The sequence below is a fragment of the Eretmochelys imbricata genome, chromosome 5 (assembly GCF_965152235.1).
Source record: "Eretmochelys imbricata isolate rEreImb1 chromosome 5, rEreImb1.hap1, whole genome shotgun sequence".
NCBI lineage: Eukaryota > Metazoa > Chordata > Testudines > Cheloniidae > Eretmochelys > Eretmochelys imbricata.
The window spans coordinates 65,474,031-65,500,024 of record NC_135576.1 but is presented as its reverse complement, the minus strand read 5'-3'; the positions used below and the strand labels follow the sequence as shown (position 1 = coordinate 65,500,024).

Sequence of the window (25,994 nt, the reverse complement as noted above, 5' to 3'; positions counted from 1 at the left end):
ACTCAAGCATTTACTTTCTATATGTTTCTGTTGCTCAGGGAAAACAGACAAAGTAGTAGTACAGTAAATGATATACATGTAGGAGATTATTAAAACATAATATATTATGTTTCATACAACTGACCAGTACAATTAAGTATTCTAAAATTAAAGCAGGAAGAGCCAAAGACATGACATAATATATTACTTTCAGCTCATAGGACGGAAGTGCTTTACAAACATTAAGTTTCACAAAAACTTTAAGAGGTAGATTGGCATTATGCCCAGAGGTGAAAGTAAGCTGGTATGCCCCAGCAACCCGGCTTCCCCAGGGGGCAATTTAAAGGGCCTGGGGCTCCCAGCAGTGGCTGGAGCCCAGGCCCTTTAAATGGCCTCTTGAGCCCCACTGCTGGAGCCCTGGGGTAGTGGCTGCAGGGCCCTGGAGGCTATTTAAAGGGCCCTGGGCTCCCCTGCTTCTACCGCCCAGGCCCTTTAAATAGCCGTCAGAGCCCCGCCACTGCTACTCCAGGAAGCCAGGGGCTATTTAAAGGGCTGGGGCGGTAGAAGCAGGGGAGCCCTGGGCCCTTTAAACAGCCCCCAGAGCCCTAGGGTAGGGGGAGGCTCCGGGGGCTATTTAAAGGGCCAGGGCTCCAGCTGCTTCTGCCGCCCTGGGCCCTTTAAATAGCCCCCGGAGCCCTGGGCTGCTCCTGCTACCTCATTGCGGGGGAGGAGGGGGCACTTACCTTACAGGATGGGCTGGGACTGGCTCTGACCTCCTCAGCCCCGCCCCTTCTGGGGGCCAGAGCTGGCCCCAGCGTACCAGTAAATCACTCGACTTACTTTCACCCCTGATTACATCAATTTTAAAAATGTCAGAGAGAGTTTAAAACTACTTTCTACGGAAGACTCTTACTGATTTCAATTGATTTCAGAACAGGACTACAATGAACTGGTAACTGGAAACAGAACCTAGGATATCCGGCTTCTAGTCTATGTTCTAACCCAGCAGACAACACATCCTCATTGAGGAATGCTTGACACACAGTCTAGAGCTCGAGCAACGTATGAGAGAGCTCAGGTGTGTGGCAAAACCTTTGGGCTCTCTCATGTCAACCAGCACTTGCTAAAAATATCACTGAAGTGATGTACTGGACCACACAGCATACGGGACAGGGAAACTACAGTACTAAACACTTCTTTTTGGGCAATATAGGATGTGACACTTTGGAAAGACTGAGACACACTTTAGTTGCATAAGCCATGTAATGTAATGATAAAACTATGGCTGGACCATGGGAGGGAGGAAGGAAACTTGGCAATCCTGAACAAAGAAGTGGATAAAAGACTAATAAAGCAAACTTCCACAAATCACTGCTACCAATGAATCAGCATTTAACAACTGCATCTCAGACCTATGCATTTCATAAATTTCAAAAGAACATATCTAGATTCTTAAAAAAAAATCCTTATATACAAATTGCATAGTTAAGCATGTCTCTCATATAACAAACGAAGAGTGAAACCAATTTCAGACAATTTTCTTTTTACCTTCATGATGATGTCCATGCGTCATCATGATCATATCAGACTTGACTGGAATAGGAATATTTGCCTCCTGTGGAATGTTTCTGAACATATCTGGGTTTATATTCTGTGTACAGGTCATGTATGAAACAGCATGTTTGGCCTCCATGTAATACATAATGTAGAAATTGCACATTTCGTCGCTGGCTGTGCCCCTAAAGCAACACAATATAGAATATATTTTTTAAGAGTTAGAGAATAAAATGTGAGCTGTGCATTTAGATGTTACCAAACGCAAGAAGAAAAATCTATTTTAGTCTGCCAGCAATTGATAAAAAGGTTGCACTGAAGCTCTTCTGAAAAATAGTTCCCAATAAAATACACACCACAGCTTTTCAATACATGCAGCTTCTTTCCATTTACACTGTGGAATACCAGATTGCAGAAATTCCTTAGTCATCCAAGAAAACCCTTGAGAATGGTTTGTGTTTTGAATGTAAAGGAAGTGGCATTAAGTTAGTGGGGTGTTCAAACTGCCCTTCTCCCATTTTCTTCTCCCAGTCCCCCTTGCATCTCTTGGCATGTTACCATCAACAATGTGCTTGTTTTGTTGAAAGGGATAACCACGTATCAACCATCTATTTCACTCCTTAAATATTCTTTGCTGTAGTGTCTTTCAACCTAGATGTTATATCTTATTTACAAATCTTTACAAATAATTTACATTTAATTTCAGTACCCAGCATTCAATGCGATTATCTTTTTCACAATCTAATTCTTCCATTTATTGTCAGAAATGAGAGGAGTAATGCAGCACCACAGTCAGTTTCACTACATAATAAAACACTATAAGCATCTCCGAGATTGGTAAGGTGGTACTGCAGTCTCGGGAAAAAACGTAATCACAAGCATCTGAGAGGAAGCAGCTTGTGTTGCAGGAATGATCCAAAATACAATTCAACAATAACTGTTCCTCATGGGCTTGAGGAAGACGTGGGCTATTCTGTATTGCCACATAACTCTGTCTTCAAGAGAAATCCACTCAATATGAAGAGCAAGTTTTTCAGAAACAATACTTCATGGCTTAAATAAATGACCTACTGTTACATAGGCCTGATTTTTTTCTTCAAGCCACACAGGTTGCTCTATATTTTATTTATAGCTGCATGTTGGTAGATACATTCTTCAGTATTCCTGACAATTCAATAGACAGGCTTTTTAATGAAAGGTTCACAAAAGGTGGCTTACATTGAGAAACATTTTTTAATTAGTTTGCCCAATTAGCCAGACAGACTACACTCAAAAAAAAGGTACGGGGGCGGACTATTAGCCGTTTGCAAAAGACGTCAATGCTGACTTTTCCAGTGACATCATCAAGCACTGCATTTATGTACCATAGCAATAATAACAACACCAGTCAGAGAGGAAGAGACAAGAAAAACCGTTCCAAAAGGTGAATTGATTTCTTCATGCTTTGGAAATGTAGTGTCCCTTGGGGACCACGGAAATCAGCCTCTGTCTTGGCAAGCTCTGCTTAAGCTTTTAAAAATCATTCACTTCCTCACTGTCTAACTCCGATACCTGCCAGTATAATTGCCTCCTCTTTAAAACCTAAGTAAAATGATGTGCAACTCAGAAATGGACTCTGGTTCACTTGACACATCTTGATAGTGTCAAAACATTTATAAGAAATAAAATTTAATATACTTGACATTATCTAGGAAATAAAGGAAATAATTTATGAATAGTAAGTTTTAGATAATATACTGAAATCCTAAATTCAGACATTCAGAATGAAATATTCAGTTTCATGAATGAAAGCTTTTAATGAATGGAAGAACTGATATAGAGATTCATGTGGCTACCCTAAACACACTGCCTCATGCAGAAGCTTTGATTCCATCACTTGGCTTGCAGAGCCACAATAATCAGAGGGATTTCCAGATCTTATTGTGCAATGTGGATAGGTACAGCTGTAATGAATTCATAGATTATATGGCCAGTAAGTAGCACACAGATGTAGTTAAGAAATTCAACAACATGCAGGATAGTTTTGCTATAGGTGCATATGAATACAGCCCAAGGATGTTTTCTTAGACATATTTACTTATTTGCTTGACATGTGCATGAAGATTAGAGGGAAGATATGGGTTGCAGTTCAGTTTGTTACTGAGGTTTTGAGCTGTGGTACATATTGTGTGGGAGAGACCTCAATATTGATGCAAAAATGAGATTTATATAATTATTATAACTTAATATTTTCTAAGTCATTAAAACTTATTTTCACCTTTACTGAATATTAAGCTATAGCTAGAAGACTGTTATAGCCAGGATGCTTGGGATTATAGTAATATATATGTGTAGCTAGTTATGTTACAAAATGTTAAAGCTGATCAAAGACATTCTAGAAGCTTCCTGCTTCTATCTCCCAAGGATGAGCAAACCTCAAGGGGACAGAGCATATAAAACACTACAATTTTAAGTAGAGGCCTAACGGTAAAAAGAAATGTAGGGTGTGCTATCAGAGCAACAAATCTAGGTAAACTGGGCTCAACCAAGCCCTACCCTCTTGCAAGAAAATCTGCTTGTGTTCTTAAAAGTTGTAGAGGAAAAACATGTTAAGTTGGAGATGTTTGAAACTTTTGTTTTCTTCTTAAATGTTGAAATGACAGATACCTTTGTGAAATACATACCTGCAAATATGTTAGCTAAATGCAAAGCTCTTAATGTCACTGCTGTGTAAATAGTAAAATGCTCTGTGTACCAACATGGAATCTAGTGACCTTGCTAATCTAAAGAAAGAACCATTTACATATAGAATATTTATAGTGATAGGTAATTAATTATTGGCAGAGCACAAACAAACCCCTCAACCAACTCCAAAAGACAAGAATCATCCCTCCAAAGAAACAACTCTAAATATTTAAGCTGAAGACTTTGTAAGAGGTATTTAATTTAAAAAGACTGCGTTGAGAACTAAATTCTTTTGTATAAAGAACAGGAGTGTTTGGACTTTTAGAAAACAGAATTTTCTTTTTCTTTTTTTTTTTTTTCAAACGCTAATAAAATTGAAACGATCTCAAAAAATGGACCGAATAAAAAAAGTTAAAATTAATTTTAAAAGTAATCTGGGTCTTTCTTGCCATAAGAAGAACAGAGGCAAGTAAAGAAATGTTGCATATTCATTAAACAGATGGCCTACTCAGGAGCTAGAAATGTCATCTAAGCCAAACCAGAAGGCATGAAGCCAACGGGAGAGGGACAGCAACCAATCGAAGGAGGTTATGCTTTCCTATAATTTCATGAAAAGAAGAAGGGTTTAAAAACACTTGAGCACCTCTCACACACCATCTACTACTCTGCTCAAACATAGCACTTCACAAGCAAACTGACACACACACACACACACGGCTCCAGAAGAAACCAACCAATGAAAACCTCCCAAAGACTTCAACATGGACTGGTGAGAGGAAGTTAACAGGGGATTTGTTTTAAACAGGGGTGGTGGAGCCTTCCCAAAACTAGGGGACCAGGGCCCCTCTGCTCCCACCCCTTCCCCTCTTCCCCCTGAGGCCCTACCCCTGGCCAAGTCAGAAGCCAGAGTGGGGCCGGGAAACCTGGGCCCCCCCACCTGCCCGGGGTGTGGGGGACCTGAGAGCAGCCCCTGGCCCATGTCTTCGCCCTCCAGACTCTCTGCCCAGAGCAGGTGAAGAATCCGCAGCTCCCCACAGCTCCCTGGGCTCCAGCAGCTGGCCTGGCCAGGGGGCGGGGACTCACAGGAAAAGGAGTGGCAGGGGCAGGGTCTGTGGTAAAAAGTGGACCAGCAAGCCCATCCACTTTCAAAAAGTGGGAGTACCATGGCCCCCTGGTCCTGCGTCCCTGGTTTTGTAATGGTTTTGCTGGAATATTAAAATGCTGTTGTAACTTAAAAGACGCTTTCTCCTGTTAATCAACAAGTGATTAGACTATATTCTGGAGAGGAAATTGGGCCTAAACACTGATAAACAGAGAAGCAGTGGGACATAACTGGACTGAAGATTCCTAATATTCATAATTTACCTGTCTTAGAACAGATCCTTAAATGGATTATTGTAGGGAACTAATTTAAATATTTTCTTCAGTTTCATAGGGTTTAGTTAAGGCTGCGTACTTTCCCCTAATATAAACTGTCTGGTTATTTATTAATAAGCAACAGGATCCACTTTCCCTTACACAAACAGTTTTAGGTATCTAATAAGGTATTAAAATTGCATTAACTATACTTTGGAGAAATAATATACTTTGGTCTTAATTTACCAGGAGAAAAGCACCCCCAATGGTGTCATCTCTGTTAAAGCCTTTCACAGAGAGATATACAGAAGAGATTGTACTGGACATCACCAGTTTATCTCTTGTATTATATCATTTGTGGTGTTTTGTTTCCTTAACAATTGCGATTATTTCACTTGATCTTGATCATGGTGTCCCCAAAGGAGACTAAATAGTGGGAGCCATACCCCTAAGTTGGCAGCAAGAGAAACAATTAATAAGAGCTTACCTACCATTTCTTGTTTCTCTGGACCAAGAATTTTTAATAATTTTTAAATAAAATTATTTGGTGGTCCAACAGTTTAAAATTGCCCTTCCCTTTTCACCCCCAAATATTATATCTTAAGCTGCAAGTGGATTCATAGACAGAGCTATGGGCAAGACTGCTCTTCTCCAGAAAACTATGATCTTTATTTTGGATTTGGAGCCTGCTACATATATGCATATCTGTCATTTTAAGGTTAGGCTAGCGTGCTGTGTGTCATATGGGCCTACTTCTTGACATCAATATTTGCTCTGAAAAAGAAGATTACTTACCTGTATAGTAACCTTCTTTTCATGTTCTTCAAGATGTGCAGTCCTTACACATACTCCACAGCTGGTGACTGCATGTCGAGTGCACATGTCAGAGCACTTTCTAGTTACCAGTGCCTGTGGGGTGGTGCATGTGCCCTTTGCTCCCTTGTGCACCCAGTGAGGGTATAAAGGGTAGAGTCACCCCTTCAGGTCCTTCACCACTTGCAGAGCTCATAGCTTGTGGACTCTGAAATAGCGGGGATCGGTTGTGGAGTGAGTGAGTGTGGTGTATGGATTACACATTTCTAAGAACATCCATTACTATACAGGGAACATCTTTTTCTTCTTCCAGTGATAATCTGTATCATATTCCACAGCTGGTGACTCCCAAACAGTAGTCCTTCCTGGATGCAAGTACAAGGAGTTCACACCAACAGGGACTGAAGCACGGCCTTGCCAAACCCAGGACTGGCCTTGGTTGCTTGCACAATGCTTTGTGAACGTGTACACAGATGACCAAGTTGCTGACCAGCAAATGTCCCTTATGGGAAGCCGCTAATGCAGCCTGCGCTCTGGTGGAACGCACTAGCTAGTACTCTGCCAGTGGGAGGTGCCACTGCCAATAAAAACCATGAACTAATGCACTGGGCTATCCAGCTAGATACTCCTGAGTGGACATTGCCTGTCCCCTAACCCTCTCTCCAAAAGCAACAAAAAACCTGGCGGATTTCTGAAAGCACCTAGTCCTGTCCAAGTAGAATAGCAGGGCCCTTCTCACATCCAATGCATGTAACTGCTGCTCCACCCTTCCCGCATGAGGCTTCGGTAAGAATACAGCCATACTGATGGTTTTATTGATATGGAATTTGAATACCACCTTAGGCAGGAGTCTAGGGTGGGATCTCATTATCCCTATGTCTGACAGTGTATGGTGCTCCTGTCATCAAAGTCTGTATCTCTCCCATCTGCCAGGCCAATGTAACTATCAGAAGAAAGGCAACTTTCACACACACACAGAGAAATGGACATGTTGCCAATGGCTCAAATGAGGCCTCCATGACAAGACCCAGATTGAGGTCCCACACTGAGGCAGGAAACTTAGGTGGCGGAAAGATTCTAGAGATGCCATCCAGGAACCTCTTTGCCCCCGAGTGTGAAAAGACAGAGAAGTGGTCAATCAGTGGATGTATGGCCAATACGGCTGTGAGATGCACCTGCAAAGAGCTTAAGGAGAATACTACTGTTTCAAATGACAGAGTGACTCCAGACACCTGCCTGGTCCAGGGAAATTCTGACCAACTTCCATTGGTCCAACGAAAGATACTACCTCATCCACCTTGTCTTTCTCATGTCCTGGACCAACATAACCACAACAACACTGCAAACAACATATTCAAAGTAAAACACACTGGGACAATGCATTTGCATTAGCTGGGAGAAAACCTTTCTTCCTCTTGTTTGAAGGGGGTTTTGGAAGAAATTAACAGAATAAAAGAAGCAGGTCACCCCAGCATTAATCTATAAAGGGATCTCAGTGGGGAACTGGGGAAGAGAGCCATTTTGCACCAGAGCATGACGAGGGAGGCTGCTGCAGCAGGAGCACAGAAAGGGGGTGAAGATGCTGCCTGTCTGCCTGCCTGATGCAACACAGATGTTACCCTAAGAACTCCCAAGGCAAGGGTGAACTAGTGAGGGACACTGTGGTTAGGATGTTTCATTGTTTTGGGAGACCTGTAATCTGTACTTTCAATGATTAAATATAGCAGAGCACTAAGATGTTAGACTGGGCTGTCTGACTACTGCATGTCCTCAAGAGAGTTAAACTGTAAACCAGAAGTTTCACACCTTTGGTGTGGAATCGTGGGAGAGGGGTGTGTTTAAGTATTGGGGAGTCTCAAGGACCAGTGGAGCGCCCAGAATGGCTAGGCAGCTAGATAGCAAGTTCCTACCCTTAGACGGGGGTGCCAGATAGGAGGTCTGCACCCAGAGTGCGTGCCTAGGGATGTGAAGATTTGGGTCGTGGTTGGACACTGGTCAGATGCCAGGAGCTTGAAAAGCACAGAGGCTTGGATTCTTCTCACAGCATTCCTAGTGGGTGGCCTGGAAGAGATGCTTCCTAGGATCTGTGCCAACAAGGTCCAGGTTGATTGCTTCCTGCTATTTATCAGTATCTCCTGTATTGAGCTGGAGCATGAGCTCTCTGACAGCATCAACCAGTGAGTGTCCACACAGTCAGGGGGAGAGAGAGTGGAGGGAGAAACCTGCCCTCATTCTTAGTCAGAAGATTTGGTCACCAGGTGAGAGGCTGGGGGCACTATGGAGAAGTTGCACAGGACTGAATACCAGGTCTGCCTTGGCATGCTGGGGCCAGTAAGATCACTGTAGCCCTCTCATGCTGGATCTTCTACAACATCTTTGGGAGCAGCAGAATTGGGTGGTGGGGGGGGAAGGAAGGAGGAATGAAGGAAGGGGGAGGAGGGAAGACATTGTAGAAGAGTGCCTTTATCCAGGGGAGGAGGAATGCATCCAACTAGGACACTGAGCCTCTTCCCCCACTTAAGAAATATCTGTGGCAAACAGGTCCCCCATTTGCAAAGACCAAGAAGAAACCCTCTCAATGAACTGACCATTCATGATTCCTCATGAAATGTCTACTCAGATTGTCTGCCACTATGTTGTCCATCCCTGTCAAGTCAACTGCTAACAAACGGATATCATGCCTCCTGACAAACTTCCATAGTTGCACTGCTTCCTGGCAGGGTCATAATAATCTGCTCCCTCCTTGCTTGCTGAGATAAAATATTGCAGCCATGTTGTCAGAAATCATCTGGATGGAATAGCCGTGAATGTCCAGCAGGAATAATCTTCAAGCATTGTGCATAGCCCATAGTTCCAGTACGTTTGTTGTGAGGACCTCTCCACCACTGACCACTGGCCCTGGGCCAAATGGTTGTCATATGTGCCTCCCATCCAATCATGGAAGCAACTTTAAGTATCATCCTGGACGGAGGATCTGGAGAAAATGGGACTCCACCGCAGGCGTTGTGGGGAATCTTTCCACCAGTCCACGGTTTGAAGGACTGACAGTTAGATGTATACTCGCAAATCCAAATGCTGTCTGCAGCAAGTTGACAGCATCTATGCTTGCAACTGACTAAAGTGGAACCTTGCCTATGGTGTGTTGAAGGTGCATGCTGGCTTGAGGCCCATCAGCATGAGGCAGTCTCTTATCTGAGTTTGAGGGTTGGAATGTAGATCAAAGCACAAGTTCTGCAAGGTCCCAAATCTTCTGGGTGGCAGGCAGGCCAAGCCTTGGTGGCATCCATCACAGCCCCTATGAACACTATCGGTCACGTGGGTGTAAGGGTCAATTTCTTTATGTTCACCAGCAGTCCTAGACATGACAGTATCTTAAATATTATTCTCACACTGGACTGCACCTGGGGCTCTGAGTGACCTTTGACTGGCCAGTTTTCAAAGTAGGGAAACACCTGGATACCTATCCTTCTGGATTAGGCCTCCACCACTGCCAGACATTTTGTAAATAATGTGGGTGCTGTTGAGAGCCCAAATGGCAAAACTTGGCACTGGTAGCGATTGTCTCCTAATGCAAACCTCAGGAAGCACTTGTGGGCTCAGTGAATTGTGCTGTGGACATATGAATCCTGAAGGTTGATGGCAGCATGATGATCTAGGGACGGGATGCTAGATACCATGGATACCATCTGGAATCTGAACCTTTTGATGTAGGTGTTCAGGCCCTTTACGTCCCAGGACAGCTCAAAGCCCTCACTTTTTTTTTTTGGATGAGGAAAATCTTTTTTCCTTTGCTGCGAGATGACCTCTTCTATGGCACTGAGAGCTAAGAGGGACTGAAGCTTCTGGTGTAAAATGCTCAGAGTGGTTGGGGTGTAGACCACGAAGAACCTGAGTGTGGCCCTAGAGTCTTTAAGTGACCTCATGTTATAAAACAAGGAGCAAACTTCAAAGGGCAGGTCCCTGACTGCGATGTGTAGCTCCCTTAGAATTCTCAAGGAAAGAAGCCACAATGAATGCAGCAGCCATTGCCCAGGAGTGTGCATCTGTGGCATTTAAGGCTGTCTGAAGGTCAATTTTAGTGTCCAGCTGCCCCTCTGACACCAAAGCCTGGAATTTGCTTCTGTGTTCTCTAAAGTTGCCACTAGTTCCTGGTGTGGACACGTGGATTCTGCTGTGGAAAAATATGGGCCAAGGATGACAGGCAGTACTCCTCTGAGAGTGGGAGAGTCCTCCCTGGCATTGGTAGCACCAATGGTATCAGTCCCAAGAGGCACAGAGAACTTCCTGCAGGCAACACCAGACCCAGGAAACTGGACCGTGGAATTGGCATATGGTGCTTGCATTCCTGAAGGGGCCAGGAGACTTCTCTGTGTACATGGCGGGAGGCCCTAACTCCCATGCCACCGAGGTGGACTGAGGCTGCAGTCTTGCTTGCGTTGTTGTCGGTGTCTTGTGAGGTGGAGTTGGGCTTGGTACCATGATGCCAGTATGGCTGAGATAGTGCTAGGTGATACCTGCAGCATGTCTGGGTCACCTCAGCTAGTGCTCATCCCAGTGCTCAGTGAGAGCTTTTCCTCAGCTTTGAGGGACCTTTGATAACAACCTAGTTGTCTTATGAGGTTTAATGTCTGAGCCTGGGGAAGGTGTTTTGTGCCTCTTTTCTCTGCTTGGTGTCCAGTTGATCCTGGTGTTTTCGCAGTAGTGAGGCTGATTTGTGAGGCACCTTTGGATCATTCTGAAAATGCCTCAAGTGCAGACCTTGAATACCTCTGATCCCTGACAGTCTGGAAACCTCAGGACAGGGGTCCACACCTGGATGCATGGACTACTTGAGAAGGAACGTCTTCAGGTGAGACTCCCTCAAATTCTGGGTCTGCTTCAAAAAGGACGTGCAGATCATTCACCAGTCCAGAACACGCCTCTTGCTGAGGCAGATGAGATACCGGCATGACTGCTTCACATGAGGGGCAGAGCTTGAAGGTGACTTGTGGTCTCCCATGTGGAACCAAAGGTGGTACCAGTCCCATTGGCGGATGGTAGTCTTGACAGTCCCGCAAAGACTGACTAGCTAACACTGCCAACTAAATAAAGAGGTAATTTGCTCTGAACAGAGCTGTTCCGTGGCAGTAAGAAGGACCTGAGGATGTTGGCAGGGGGTGATTCTGCCCTTTATACCCATCCTGAGTACACAAGGGAATGAAAGGCACTTCCCCACAGGCATTGCTAATTAGAAGATTCTCTGATGCATGCACACAGGATGTGCAATCACCAGCTGTGGAATATGATCTGGACTATCACTTGAACTCTGGTGATAGGCATGGTATAAGAATCTTGATAGTTTCTTATACCATGTCTATCACCATAGTTCTCTGAGTGATGGTTGGTAGTGATAGTTGCAAGCACTGCCTGTTGGTTTCCAGACACAGTTTAAAAACTTGTGATCTTGATCTATGAATCTTTGAATACTTTGGGACCAAGCTACTGCACAAAGTAAATCTCTCTACCCATGTTATATTGTAACAGTTAAGAACAGCAGAGGAACTCAAGCTTACAGAGGTAACTGATGTCAGGCAATTTTTGAAGAGGTATCCTGTACCTCACCTCAATAAATCTTGGAAACTGAGGTAATGGTTCTGCAATTGCCCAGTTACTTTCATAATCAGGGCCCACAAATTAACCTTGAATCTGGTCTGTCAGGGCCCACATAGACAGATCTTTGGCATGTGCAACATGACCCATCTATTTTCAGTGGGGAAACGGCAGATTGAGGGATGTCATGAGGAAACTGGGGAGGTTTAAATTCATAAAGCAAGATGATGTGCAGGAGTTAAAATGTTGGGGGTATGTCTTCTTATTCCTCTGGTTGTGTGTATGTCAAATTCTTTAAAAAGTTCCTTGAGCTCTGGGCAGGCAATTTTGTGTCTACTTTTGAATAAATATTGACTAAGGAGTTAATAGAAGAGGAATAGGAAAACTTGTTTCTTCGATAAAATAAAAGTTTCTTTGCCATACACAATAGAAATCTACTTAATAGTTACCTTTGTATTCAGATTATTTATACATCCAAGTGGGGTGCATACTTGGATTTTTTTGTCAAATTCAGCACTCATTATTAACAGTTAAGATGAAGAATCATGGAATAAGATTACAAAATAAGGTGCAAGTTAAAGAATATTTTCCACGCTTTCAAGGTCACCTCCAAACCAGAAGATCTTTTCTTTATATATTTCAACACAAACATTAAAAAACAAGACCAAGAAATTTTCACTTTGCAGAGGAATGGGTGGTACAATGTTTAATGGGAAAAAAGCAGCTAGATTCTAAATAACTTAAGTGGGCCAAAAGATGACAAATTCAGTTTTATTTATCCAGATATAAAAGTAAATAATATAGGAGGAAGGAATCAAACTGAAAAAAAGTGTGATGAACAGGACAATCATCCAGCACATTGATTAGAAAAAAGAGTTTGGAGGTTATGGTAGAAAAATCATTAAAACCATCATTCTGTGCACAGCAGCAGTTAAAAAAAAAATCAAAGAAGATACCGGCATGTATTAGCAGAGGAATAGAATAATAAACCAGAGTTGATACTGTGACAAAAGCTCTGTCCTTGCCTCCGTGGTTCCTGCGTTTCCTGGCAGATTTCGCTAGCCTTAGTGGCTCACTGTGACCCTCCATGTAACCCTTCTCTCTCTAGAGACAAGGGTCACAGTCTACTGAGCCATATTCATCATAAGCCAGCGAGGGAGGTGAGGAGAAGTTATCCCTCCTTGCACAGTCTCTGTCTCCCAATCTCAGTGATTAATCAGGGGGCAAAGGTGGAGGGGAGGCCGGGCCCACCCTCTACTCCAGGCTCCAGCCCAGGGACCCTAATAGTATCAGCTATGGTAGCTGACCTTTTAGAAACATGACATGTACAATTCCCTAGGCTACTTCCCCCACAGAAGCCCTCACTTCCCCAAGCTCCACTTCACCCTTACCTCAGGGCCTCCTTCCTTGTGCCTGATATGGTATGTACTACTCAGTCTCTCTGACAGTGCAACTTCCTCCCATAGCTCCTGACATGCACACCCACCTGACTGACTGGGAGTCTTTTAACTAGTTTCAGCCAGCCCCGATTGGCTTCGGGTGACCCAATCAACCTAGCCTTCTCCCTGCCTTCTGGAAAGTTCTTAATTGGGCCCAGGTTTCTTAACTGACCTGGAGCAGCTGCCATTTCACTTATCCTTGTACCAGTGATTTGTTTAGCTTGGAGCTACTATATCTATCTCCCACTACTTTTCTGTAGCCATCTGGCCTTGCCCCGTCACAATACCGAACAAGACATTTGTTAGACTCCAGATGGAATATTGTGCGCAGCCATGAACAGTGTAGAGAGAGATGGGTGAAGTAATATCTTTTATTGGACTAACTTCTGTTGGTGAGAGAGACAAACTTCTTAATTACAGAGAGCTCTTCTTCAGGTCTGGGAAAACGTATTAAAAGTGTCATAGGCTAAATGCAAGATTGAACAGGCAGTTTAGCATAAGTAGTTAGCACATATTCTAAGGGACTATTCACGATGAAGTATAAAAAATATTACCACACCCACCTTCTCTAATATCCTGAGACTGACAAGGCTACAACAACATTGCATGAACAATCTAGCACAGCTAAGTCTTTGTTGACTTTAAAGAGGTGAAGTATAACACAATAGTATGACCATATCTGAAGAATCTTTTATGAGTAAAGTTTAATGCAGCTGGATAAGAGAGGACCCAATGAAAGTTTTCACTGATATGAAAGAGACTGAATGCCTATTAACAAGAAATTTTTACACGGTTAAAAGAGTCAAGAACTAGGGAACAAAATCTGAATTTTAGATAGAAAATCCCTATTGAATTATTTTTTTTAAAGTGTAGTAAGTGGTGTGTGTATGAATTTTTACATATATTTGATAGGAGGCATGGGAAGCAATGATTATAGTTAAAGTTATCTGACACTTTCCATTTTAAGCTTTCAGTTGCTTATAATTTTGCCAAACTAACTGTAGCATGCCTCATGCTGAATTAGTTTGGAAAATTTCAGCTGAAACAGGTCAGCGGTTTCTGCAAATGCTCTCCCTGTTGGTGCTCAGGCAGCAAGGAAAAGAAGAATGTAGTCTCACTAGAATGCAGAGAGATGAGGAGTTGGGTCTGGAGAGGTGGCAGGGAGAATGTTAGGAGTATTTGCACTTCCTAACATTTGAGGGTTTGACTGTGCAACTGTAACATTCTTTTAATGTAGGCTTTTGTATGACAAGGGAAAAATAAGTTAATGGTAAAAGCAACTGAAGCCAGAGGAGAAACAGCAAAGGAGCTAGCTCTAGCAGCATTCGGGTTGTCTGACAAATACAGTCCAGTGTGGATAGGACAAAATTTGATTAAACCAAGATAAACTTGTTTCTTTTAGGAATCAGTGCAAATTTAGAATTACTATCCTTTGCACAAAGAAACACAATTAAACAAAACAAGATGAACCTTTTCGGTCTTGACTAGGCAATTCAATGTGCATGAAGACAAGGCAAATGCAGAATCAGGGCCTTGTTTTCCAAGATTTAAACAAGGACTGCTAAGCTGTACCTCAAACAGAAGTTGTGGGCTTGAGGCAGGAATTGCTGTGTAAGGTTCTGTGGCCTGAGTTATGCAGTAGGTCAGATTAGATGATCATAATGGTCTCTTTTGGCCTTAAAAGAATCTTAGCTATATAATGTTTATAATCAATCATTGGTATTTACTGACAAATATAAATTCCAATTATTTTTTATACATATTTCCTTGTTAAATGATTTTTAAAGCTCAGAACGGGAACAACAGAAATAAAGATACGGCTACTTTATCCATTTTCCAGGAAATAATGTGTGTGGCTCAAAGACTTGTTATTAAAATAGTCAAGGGGACTATTTTCAGTTTCACAACATTTTCATTTGTTTTTAAGAAAGATACGTAATCCATGCATTCTTTATAGTTTAATCGTATTAGTAGTAACTTCACAGATATCCAGTGCAATACTCAGTAATGTTAATTGTGGATCTAATTGTGTGATTTTCATCTAGAATTTTTAATACTTATTATGGTGGTAATTTCTTCTTACCACTGTATCTTTGTGCACTTCCACAAAATGTTTCAGCCTTCTGTGTAACTGCTTAATGTGCATGTGTTTTTGCTCCAGTTTAATGGACGTCAAGTATAAGCCGCATAATGAATTTTTAAGTTTTTTTTATATTAAACATTTAGCATTAGTGTCAGGGCACATCTGTTCCCAATATTTATTTCTAGCTTTTATGTGCAGGAAATATTCAAACATTCTCGAACTGAATAATGTTTCGATTTACTGGTTTAAGTTTTCATATGCAATAGCAATGGATTTGGAAATTTCTACAGTATGGCTACAATGTCTGGTTGGACAGATATATACTGAGAGGGAGGTAATTCCAATGCCTAAACTAAAGGAATTAGCAGAAATTAATATGAGATTCATATTACTCTTAATCGTTGAAAAGATATTAGCACGTACAAAAAAATCTTCCCTAGACAAGATATCCTCTTACTACCATTAAAAACGATATTATTGTTCAATAATAGTTTTAAGATTATTTTATAGTGGGGTACATTTTATTCATTGTGCAAGTTTTACATTTCTTTTTTTAAACAACGTTTCAGTTTGTATCTTACATTTGGATATATTTATATTAATTTTGTGAGCTTTATAAAAAACAGTTTTCCAACATATTCCCTCTCATTTCTCCTTCAGTTGCTGTTACCCACACAAGTACTTTAACTATTTGCTTAAAGAAATATGACTATCAAGTGCCGAACATCAAAATCTGTGCTGAAGTCAAGGGACTTGAGGGTGCTCAGCACTCTGCAGGATTAGCCCCTTTAACAGCTGCAGTATCTAACTCCAGAAGTGGAAGACTCAACCTGTACATATCCCTTTTCCTACTACATCTCACAGAGTGAAGAAAGAATTAATGTTTTAAAAAATGGACCCTCACGTGAGAAGCTAATGTGTCTATTTTAAAAATAAAAATGTATACATAGTAAAATGGACAATTTACAGCCCAGGCATTATCTCCTGCTGAATAGCACCACTGAAAAGTAATAAATAATAAATCATTCAGAAGAAAATTTGAATCTTATTGTCACCTGTCAGCCTGTACATGAAAGAAAAACTCAGTCTTTTATCCAACAATACTATTTTTCCTTTTTGGTACTTAAGATTTCTAAATGTAACCCAAAATAATAAACTTAGGTAATAATTACTCCTGGAAGAAAATATCAGAAAATCTGTAATGTGTAGTTAATCATGTGCTATGTTGTCCTTAAATTATCTTGAGCCATCAATGCCATCAAGTGACAGAAAATACTTTTAACTTGGAGTTTTTGAAAAAATACTCCTGTGAAATAGTCCTTTTAGATATACTTCTAAATCAGGTATTTGGCTGAATGGGTTAATTTGAGCAATGTGGTTAGAAGGGGGATTATTAGCCAAAGTACAGGCAATTATGTAGGCCTGAATGGCCCTTTCCTGACCATGTTTATATTCCTAACTGACTGGGGAGCAAGCCAAACAATCCCAACAGAATGAAGAAGTTTGTTCAGATACCTTTGAGGGGATCGAAAACATGAATGCATGTTCTACACAACCAGTACACTGGTAAAAGAGGTTTTTTAATAAAGTATAAAAATCATACCCTATGTGTGTCTCCATAGTTCTACCTTCACCAGTGAAAAGACACCTCGCTGCTAAAGTATCACCAAAGCTAATGTCTACTGGGTGTTCCACAGGATAGAAGGCCTGAAAGAGAATCCAAGGAAAATGATGTATTAGAATTAGTGAACACTCTCAATAGGTGACAACCTCTGTTTTCTTATTTTATCTGTGAATCATTTTCATATATATAATTTCATTCTCTATATTAAAATATATGCACACAAAAATAATGAGTCTGAAATTAAAATGCTTTAAAGGTAATCCACAGAACAATTAACATAATTCTACCATGACTAATCAGTCTCAGTGAAAGAAACGAACAGAACATAAAACCCCAACAAAACTAAAATTATTTTAAGTGCCACACCTCTCTCTCAGTGGCTCTCACTACGTGTCTCAACACAAATCATGATGGTGACATCAGTTAGCAAAAAACCTTTTGAACACTGTATACTAGCTCGCTGGTGAATAAACAACAGCTGGTTTTGTTTGTTTGACTCTCTGGTACAACTTCACAATGTTTTAAAAAGGTAAAAATATGTCAAGGATATAAAATAATGAATTATGAATCTTGCTCACAAGACTGCTCCCTATATTACTAGATATATGCAAGGCACTGCTGAGAATGCAGACTGTCAGTGCAGGAGCCGTTCTCCTTTGTGAAGGATGGAGACAGGAAAGGAAAGAGAGCAACTAGGATTCCCTCCCCATCTTTTAAGTAACCGAATGGAGAAGTAAAGAGATAAAGGAGACACTTTCTTCTACTGTTTCTATCTCCTTTCCTGCCAGCTGCCTGGTATGAGGAAAGAAGATTGCTTTTGGCTATTGTGACACTTGTGCCAATCAATGTGTGTCATAAAAAACACAACATGCTATTACACTGTGATGTCTACATCATAATGGGGCTGGGGGATAGCTCAGTGGTTTAAGCATTGGCCTGCTAAAGCTAGGGTTGAGAGTTCAATCCTTGAGGGGGCCATTTAGGGATCTGAGGCAAAAATTGGGGATTGGCCCTGCTTTGAGCAGGGGGTTGGACTAGATGACTCCTGAGGTCCCTTCCAACCCTGATATTCTAGGATTCTATGATAATATTGCAGCAAAACATAGCAGCATTCGGTAGTGATGGCACAAAATCACATATCAATGAAACATGATGCAAATATGACTGTCACAGTATGATAACTTTGTGGCTCTCCAACTCCATTTGATGAGAAAAGTTAATTACATGTTATATCTGAACAGAATCCTATAAATTTTAAAAAACACAAGAATATATCATGGAAAGCTAAAGCAGAAATACATAAAACAAATTTATTAGACTTTGTTGCTAAGACTTAAATAAGCATAATTAAAAACAAGAAAAAACTAAACAAACCTGTGGTAGTTGCGGACTCTGTCTACCAATCAAGGTCCACTGACCATTTCTCACTCTGTATCCACTTACCACCTTACCTACAATAAACATTTACCACTGCATGAATGTCAGACGTAATACTTTAGAAAATCAACATATTTTGTATTAGCTATTTTTCTCTTAAAGATGTATTACTTAAATTAATAGAATGATTAAAGAAAGAAATATTTTAAACAATTATGTACATTTTCTGCTCAAGTTTAAATAATGTGATAATAAGATTTTTGGATCTATATTTAACTCAGATTGTAAGTTAAGGTTGTATAGCATTTTTAGTTATAAAAGAGAGGCAAATACTTGAATTATAGCGGTAATGAACTCTTACCTAATCGGTGTGTATGAACTCTATAGGCAAAGAGGTGCATTGGATACTTTTGATAATGGCAGGCAATATCTGCATCAACCACTGTTAAAACAAACAAGAATAAAACATTTTAAAAATGCTACTTATTCACTCAAGGAAAGTGACTTTTACAGTACTTCACTGAAACATAAATTTGGAAGTAGTGTACAAAATCTGCAATGTAGGTGCAGGTTTAAAAGGCAGTGGACAATAATCTCTTACATTTCTATAGGAACTTTAGGCCAAAATGATCCCCACATACTTTCACTAAGAAGCTGACATACAAATTATACACGTGGATCACTTCAAGCACTACTGAAATGCATCTACTTCTGGGCTGAAACCTAGAAGCTATAGCAAATAGCTCTGCAATAATTTAGAACAATAAATTTGCTAATATATTATCGGGTTGAACAGTACAGAAAAGACATAGATAAGAGACAAAAAAGATAAACACACTGGGGAAACTCACATAGGCAAATTAAGAGTAGTAAAAGAGATAACGGAGGTTTCATTTTAATGTATAAAAACCACGTATAATCACAAGGCAGTTTCAGAGAGTCAGATTCAGGCATGGACACTAACAGGGCTATGTCTAGGGTCCTGTCTTCCTGCGTCTCTCACACAATCCTATGCTTTTGTGGATGAGGGCTTCCTTTGGGAAAGACTCCAGCCTGCCTGAAGACTGGGAGCCATCTTCTGGGGAGAAAATAAGGCACCAGCCTGCACAAGGGACATGTTGCCCAGCAGACAGCTCTTCTACTGGGGCCTCCTGTAACCAACCATCTCTTCTTTTTACCATGTCAAAATTGCTGGGCAGGTTAGAGTAAAACAGCCTATAAAGAACAGTTAAACTGGGTGAATACCAGGAGGTCCAAAGTTATTAGTTGAGCTGATTTTAAAAAAAATCATTTAGATGAAAATTTCCCAAACAGAAAATTCAATTTCTGCAAAATGAAAATTTTCTGTGAGAAAGTTTCAATTTTTCAGATTTTTTTAAATTTTATTTTCTGTCTGAAAAGGCATCAAAATATTTAGCTTTGGTTCACACTGACTCAGATAAAAATATTAGTTTGCTGAACTGACCTAAAATGTCTAATTCAGTGACAGTTGAATATTCGACTGCATTCCATATGGTGGTGCATTGCCCCAGTGGAGTTGTGGTTAGGAAACAATGGGGATAATCAGACATCCAAGCTACAGCTCCTGTGAGGCAATGTACCACCATAGCAAACTGCAAATTAATGTTAAATTGCTCAAAATGAAACATGTTAGGTCCATTTAATAAACAGAAATTTACCATTTTGATTTGGGAATATCAGAATATTTTGATCGAAAATGCCACAATGAAACATTTTCCCATTTCTGAACCAAAATGTTTTGGAAATATTTGTTCCTTGAACAAATTTCAATATTTCAACTTTTCATCTCAATTTGGGAGAAAAACAGCATTTTGAAATATCAGAAATTTTTGATAAACTTCTTAGTAAGTAAGGAAATCTGTGGCTCAGGGATTGGCAACCTTTGGCATGAGGCCCATCAGATAATCTGTTGGCGGGCCGCAAGACATTTTATTTATGTTGACCATCCACAGGCACAGCCCGCTCAGCTTCCAGTGACAACAGTTTGCCATTCCTGGCCAACTGAAGGTACGGGAAGCGGCGGCCAGTGTGTCTCAGCAACTGGGAGCTGCAGGGGGCTGTGCCTGCGGACAGTCAAGGTAAACAAAATATCTTGCAGCCCGCCAGTGGATTACCCTGATGGGCTGCATGCCGACAGTTGCCAACCCGTGCTGTAGCAGATTAAGAGAAAGATCCCAGAAACTTCAGATTTCAGTGGGTTGCAGATGAAGTCAGAAAAGGGATAAAGAGTGAAATTCTGCAATCTTAGACAGTAGCAAATGTTCCTGCATGTATTACAATTTTAAAGAAAAAATAGTCACCTACTTTTTCCCCAAGAAGTGAACTTTTTATTGGAAAGTAAAATGTTTGTTTCTCTAAAGAGAAGAATTAGGCTATATATATAAATAAAATAGTTGCCTATTGATTATGTAATTTTTAAAAACAAAATCAAAAACAATTTTCAGATTATGTTACATTGATGATTATTCTTCTATTCCATACTGTTAGACTCTTTGAACCTAGTCTGATGGAACAGCAATATAAATTGAAGAGTGTAGGTATTTTTTAGTATTTATTTTAGTTAGCAATAAACTCTTTTACCTATGATTTTACAATTCAGAGAGTCTCTGTGAAAATATTTTCCATATTAGACAGATGAACATCAGAAGATAAAAATTACACAGATTGCTTTATAAGGTTCTCACTCACCTTTTTCCCCTGGTGGTATAACAGTATTCACAGACATCATAAGATACATGCCAGCAATCAAAGGCTGCCTGCAGAAAAATAATCACATTTACCTCAAAGCTCCATAAACCAATTAATTGGAAAATGGTCCTCTACAGGCGATAAAATCCATAACAAGTAAAAAAGTCTCCATAGATACCAAACTTAAAATGTAGTGTTACTATTAAAAATCAGTGGAGAATCATAAAATCATAGGACTGGAAGGGACCTCAAGAGGTCTTCTAGTTCAGTGCCCTGTACTGAAGGCAGGATTAAGTATTATTTAGACCATCCCTGACAGGTGTTTATCTAACTTGCTTTTAAAAATCTCCAATGACGGAGATTCCACACCTGCCTAGGCAATTTACTCCAGTGCTTAATGACCCTGATAGTTATGAAGTTTTTTCTAATGTCCAACCTAAACCGCCCTTGCTGCAATTTAAGCCTATTGCTTCTTGTCTTGTCCTCAGAGGTTAAAGAGAACAATTTTCCCCCTCCTCCTTGTAACAATCTTTTATGTACTTGAAAACTGTTATGTCCCCTCTCCGACCCCTGCTCGGTCTTCTCTTTTCCAGACTAAACAAACCCAATTTTTTCAATCTTCAGTCATAGGTCATGTTTTCTAACCTTTAATCATTTTTGTTGCTCTTCTCTGGACTTTCTCCAATTTGTCCACATCTTTCCTGAAATGCAGCGCCCAGAACTGGACACAATACTCCAGCAGAGATCTAATCAGCGCGGAGTACAGCGGGAGAATTACTTCTCGTGTCTTGTTTACTACACTCCTGCTAATGTATCCTAGAATGATGTTTGCTTTTCTTTTTTTTTTTGGTTACAGCATTACAATGTTGACTCATATTTAGCTTGTGATCCACTATGACCCCCCAGATCTCTTTCTGCAGCACTGCTTTCTAGGTCGTCATTTCCCATTTTGTATGTGTGCAACTGATTGTTCTTCCTAAGTGGAGTATCATAGAATCATAGAATATCAGGGTTGGAAGGGACCTCAGGAGGTTATCTAATCCAACCCCCTGCTCAAAGCAGGGCCAATCCCCAACTAAATCATCCCAGCCAGAGGTTTGTCAAGCCTGACCTTAAAAGCCTCAAAGGAAGGAGATTCCACCACCTCCCTAGGTAACCCATTCCAATGCTTCACCACCCTGCTAGTGAAAAAGTTTTTCCTAATATCCCACCTAAACCTCCCCCACTGCAACTTGAGACCGTTACTCCTCGTTCTGTCATCTCGTATCACTGAGAACAGTCTAGATCCATCCTCTTTGGAATCCCCTTTCAGGTAGCTGAAAGCAGCTATCAAATCCCCCCTCATTCTTCTCTTCTGCAGACTAAACAATCCCAGTTCCCTCAGCCTCTCCCCGTAAGTCATGTGTTCCAGTCCCCTAATCATTTTTGTTGCCCTCCGCTGGACGCTTTCCAATTTTTCCACATCCTTCTTGTAGTGTGGGGCCCAAAACTGGACACAGTACTCCAGATGAGGCCTCACCAATGTCGAATAGAGGGGAATGATCACGTCCCTCAATCTGCTGGCAATGCCCCTTCTTATATAGCCCAAAATGCCATTGGCCTTCTTGGCAACAAGGGCACACCGTTGACTCATATCCAGCTTCTCATCCACTCTAACCCCTAGGTCCTTTTCTGCAAAACTGCTGCCTAGCCATTTGGTCCCTAGTCTGTAGCAATGCATGGGATTCTTCCGTCCTAAGTGCAGGACTCTGCGCTTGTCCTTGTTGAACCTCATCAGATTTCTTTTCGCCCAATCCTCTAATTTGTCTAGGGCCCTCTGTATCCTATCCCTCCCCTCCAGCGTATCTACCTCTCCTCCCAGTTTAGCGTCATCTGCAAACTTGCAGAGGGTGCAATCCACACCATCCTCCAGATCATTAATGAAGATATTGAACAAAACCGGCCCCAGGACCGACCCTTGGGGCACTCCACTTGATACCAGCTGCCAACTAGACATGGAGCCACTGATCACTACCCGTTGAGCCCGACAATCTAATCAGCTTTCTATCCACCTTATAATCCATTCATCCAGCCCATACTTCTTTAAACTTACTGGCAAGAATACTGTGGGAGACTGTGTCAAAAGCTTTGCTAAAGTCAAGGAACAACACGTCCACTGCTTTCCCCTCATCCACAGAGCCCGTTATCTCGTCATAGAAGGCAATTAGATTAGTCAGGCATGACTTGCCCTTGGTGAATCCATGCTGACTGTTCCTGATCACTTTCCTCTCCTCTAAGTGCTTCAGAATTGATTCCTTGAGGACCTGCTCCATGATATAATGCTAATGTCTCAGATCTCTCTTTAATCAGCTCCTTGAGTATTCTAGAATATATTTCCTCAGACCCTGGCGACATGGAGACATCTAACTTGTTTAAGGTTTCAGAATGGTAGCCGAGTTAGTCTGTATCAGCAAAAACAACGAGGAGTCCTTGTGGCACCTTAGAGACTAATAAATTTATTTGGGCATAAGCTTTTGTGGGCTAAAACCCACTTCATTAGACGCACAGAGTGAAAAATACAGCATCAGATTAGGCCTGAATAAAGACTGGGAGTGGATGGGTCACTACAAAAAGTAATTTTCCCTCTGCTGATACTCACCCCTTCTTGTCAACTGTTGAGAATAGGCCACTTCCACCTTAACTGAATTTGCCTCATTAGCACTGAGCCCCCTCCCACCTCCCTTGGTAAGGCAACTCCCATCTTTTCATGTGTTGTGTATACACACACACACACACACACACAGAGCTTACTATATTTTTCACTCCATGCATCTGATGAAGTGGGTTTTAGCCCACAAAAGCTTATACCCAAATAAATTTGTTAGTCTCTAAGGTGCCACAAGGACTCTTTGTTGTTTTTGCTAACTTGTTTAAGCAATTTTTAGCTTGTTCTTTCCCTAAGTTAGTCTCTGATCCTACCTCATTTTCACTGGCATTCATTAAATTAGATATCCAATTGCTACTAAACTTTTTGGTGAAAACTGAAACAAAAAAATCATTTAGCACCTCTACCACTTCCATATTTTCAGTTATTGTTCCTCCCCTCCCCACCCCCAGCATAAAAGGTCTGCTCTATCCTTGGTTTTCCTCTTGCTTGTAATTTATTTGTAGAATGTTTTCCTGTTACCCTTTATGTCTCTAGCTAGTTTAATCAATCTGCCTTGGCCTTTCTAATTTTGTCCCTATATGCTTACGTTGTTTATATTCATCCTTTGTAATTTGACCTAAAAAACCTTTTGCAGGACTCTTTTTTGAGTTTCAGATCATTGAAGATCTCCTGGTTAAGCCAGTATGGTCTCTTGCCATACTTCCTATCTTTCCTACACAGTGGGATAGTTTGCTCTTGTGCCCTTAATGTCTCATTGAAAAATTGCCAGTTCTTTTGGACGGTTTTTTCCTAGACTTGCTTCCCATGGGATCTTGCTAACGTCTGCCTTCTTGAAATCCATTATCTTTATTGTGTTGTTTTCCCTCGTACCATTCCTTAGAATCATGAACGCTATCATTTCACGATCACTTTCACCCAAGCTGTCTTCCACCTTCAAATTCTCAACTAGTTCCTCCCTATTTGTTAAAATCAAATGTAGAACAGCCTCTCCCCTTAGTGCAGAGGTGGGCAAACTTTTTGGCCTGAGGGCCACATCGGGTTTTGGAAATTGTACGGAGGGCCGGTTAGGGGAGGTTGTGCCGCCTCCTCCCCCTATCTCCCACCCTTGCTTCTCACCCTCTGATGCCCTCCCACCCCCAGGACTCCTGCCCCATCCAACCCCCCCGTTCCCTGATAGCCCCCCCAGGACCCCTACCCCATCCACCCCCCTCCTTGCTCCCTGTCCCCTGACCGCCCCTGGAACCCCTGCCCCTGAATGCCCCCCACTGCCCATCCAACCCCCCCTCCTTCCTGACTGCCCCACGGGACTCCTGCCCCCATTCAACCCCCCCATCCCCCATTCCCTGCCCTCTGACCGCCCCAACCCCATCCACATCCCCACTCCCTGACTACCACCCCTAACTCCCCTGCCCTCTATCCAACCCCACCTTCTCCCTGCCCCCTTACTGTGCAGCACAGAGCACCAGTGGCTGGTGGTGCTACAGCTGCGCTGCCCAGAGAATTGCCCAGCCGCCCAGAGCGTTGCGATGGTGTTTAGTGTAGTATATTGGTCTCTGTAACTGCTACCAGTAGCACATTCCTACGTGGAGCAGTTTAATACACTACATCAGCAGCATGGTGTGCTGAGGATGCAAGGGAGGGAGAACGGCGGGGGAGGGGCCGGGAGCGAGCCTCTTGGGCCAGGAGCTCAGGGGCTGGGCAGGATGGTCCCGTTGGCTGGATGTGGCCTGTGGGCCTTAGTTTGCCCACCTCTGCCTTAGTGGCTTTCTCCACATTCTGAAATAAAAAATTGTCTCCAGTACTTTCTAAGAACTTGTTGGATAATCTGTGCCCTGTTGTGTTATTTTCCCAACAGACGTCTGGGTAGTTGAAGTCCCCCATCGCTACCAATGACTGCACCACAACTAAAGGGGGCAGAATTTGTCTCAGCTTACCCAAAGAAGGGCAGCTCTGCTTTGTGGTGGTGCGGAGGAGGTGGGGGGAGAGCAATAAGGTCAGAAACTGCTGTAAAAGGCGCTCAGTGGTCAGCTTTGTAGCAATGACTCCCCTCCCATCCCCCCCCCAAGGAACGTGCATAAAGGTACGAAACCTGGGTGGGGCAACTCTTTATGTCCAAGCAGCGAGGAAGCCAGCATGTCTCCAGGGAAGCACACAGGATTG

The 25,994-nt window shown here is 41.8% G+C and overlaps 1 protein-coding gene across 12 annotated transcripts in view; it reads right to left on the bottom strand.

Annotated features, from left to right (window-relative positions):
• PAM (peptidylglycine alpha-amidating monooxygenase) overlaps positions 1-25,994 on the bottom strand; it is a 223,932-nt gene that overhangs the window by 56,969 nt on the left and 140,969 nt on the right. For all 12 annotated transcript variants that reach the window (XM_077817250.1, XM_077817254.1, XM_077817257.1 and 9 more), the window contains 5 exons: positions 21,188-21,255; positions 18,840-18,920; positions 18,476-18,552; positions 17,081-17,184; positions 1,528-1,718 (listed from right to left, as the gene is read on the bottom strand). In XM_077817250.1, coding sequence (XP_077673376.1) covers positions 1,528-1,718; positions 17,081-17,184; positions 18,476-18,552; positions 18,840-18,920; positions 21,188-21,255 — 521 coding nt within the window. The remainder of the gene's footprint in view (positions 1-1,527; positions 1,719-17,080; positions 17,185-18,475; positions 18,553-18,839; positions 18,921-21,187; positions 21,256-25,994) is intronic.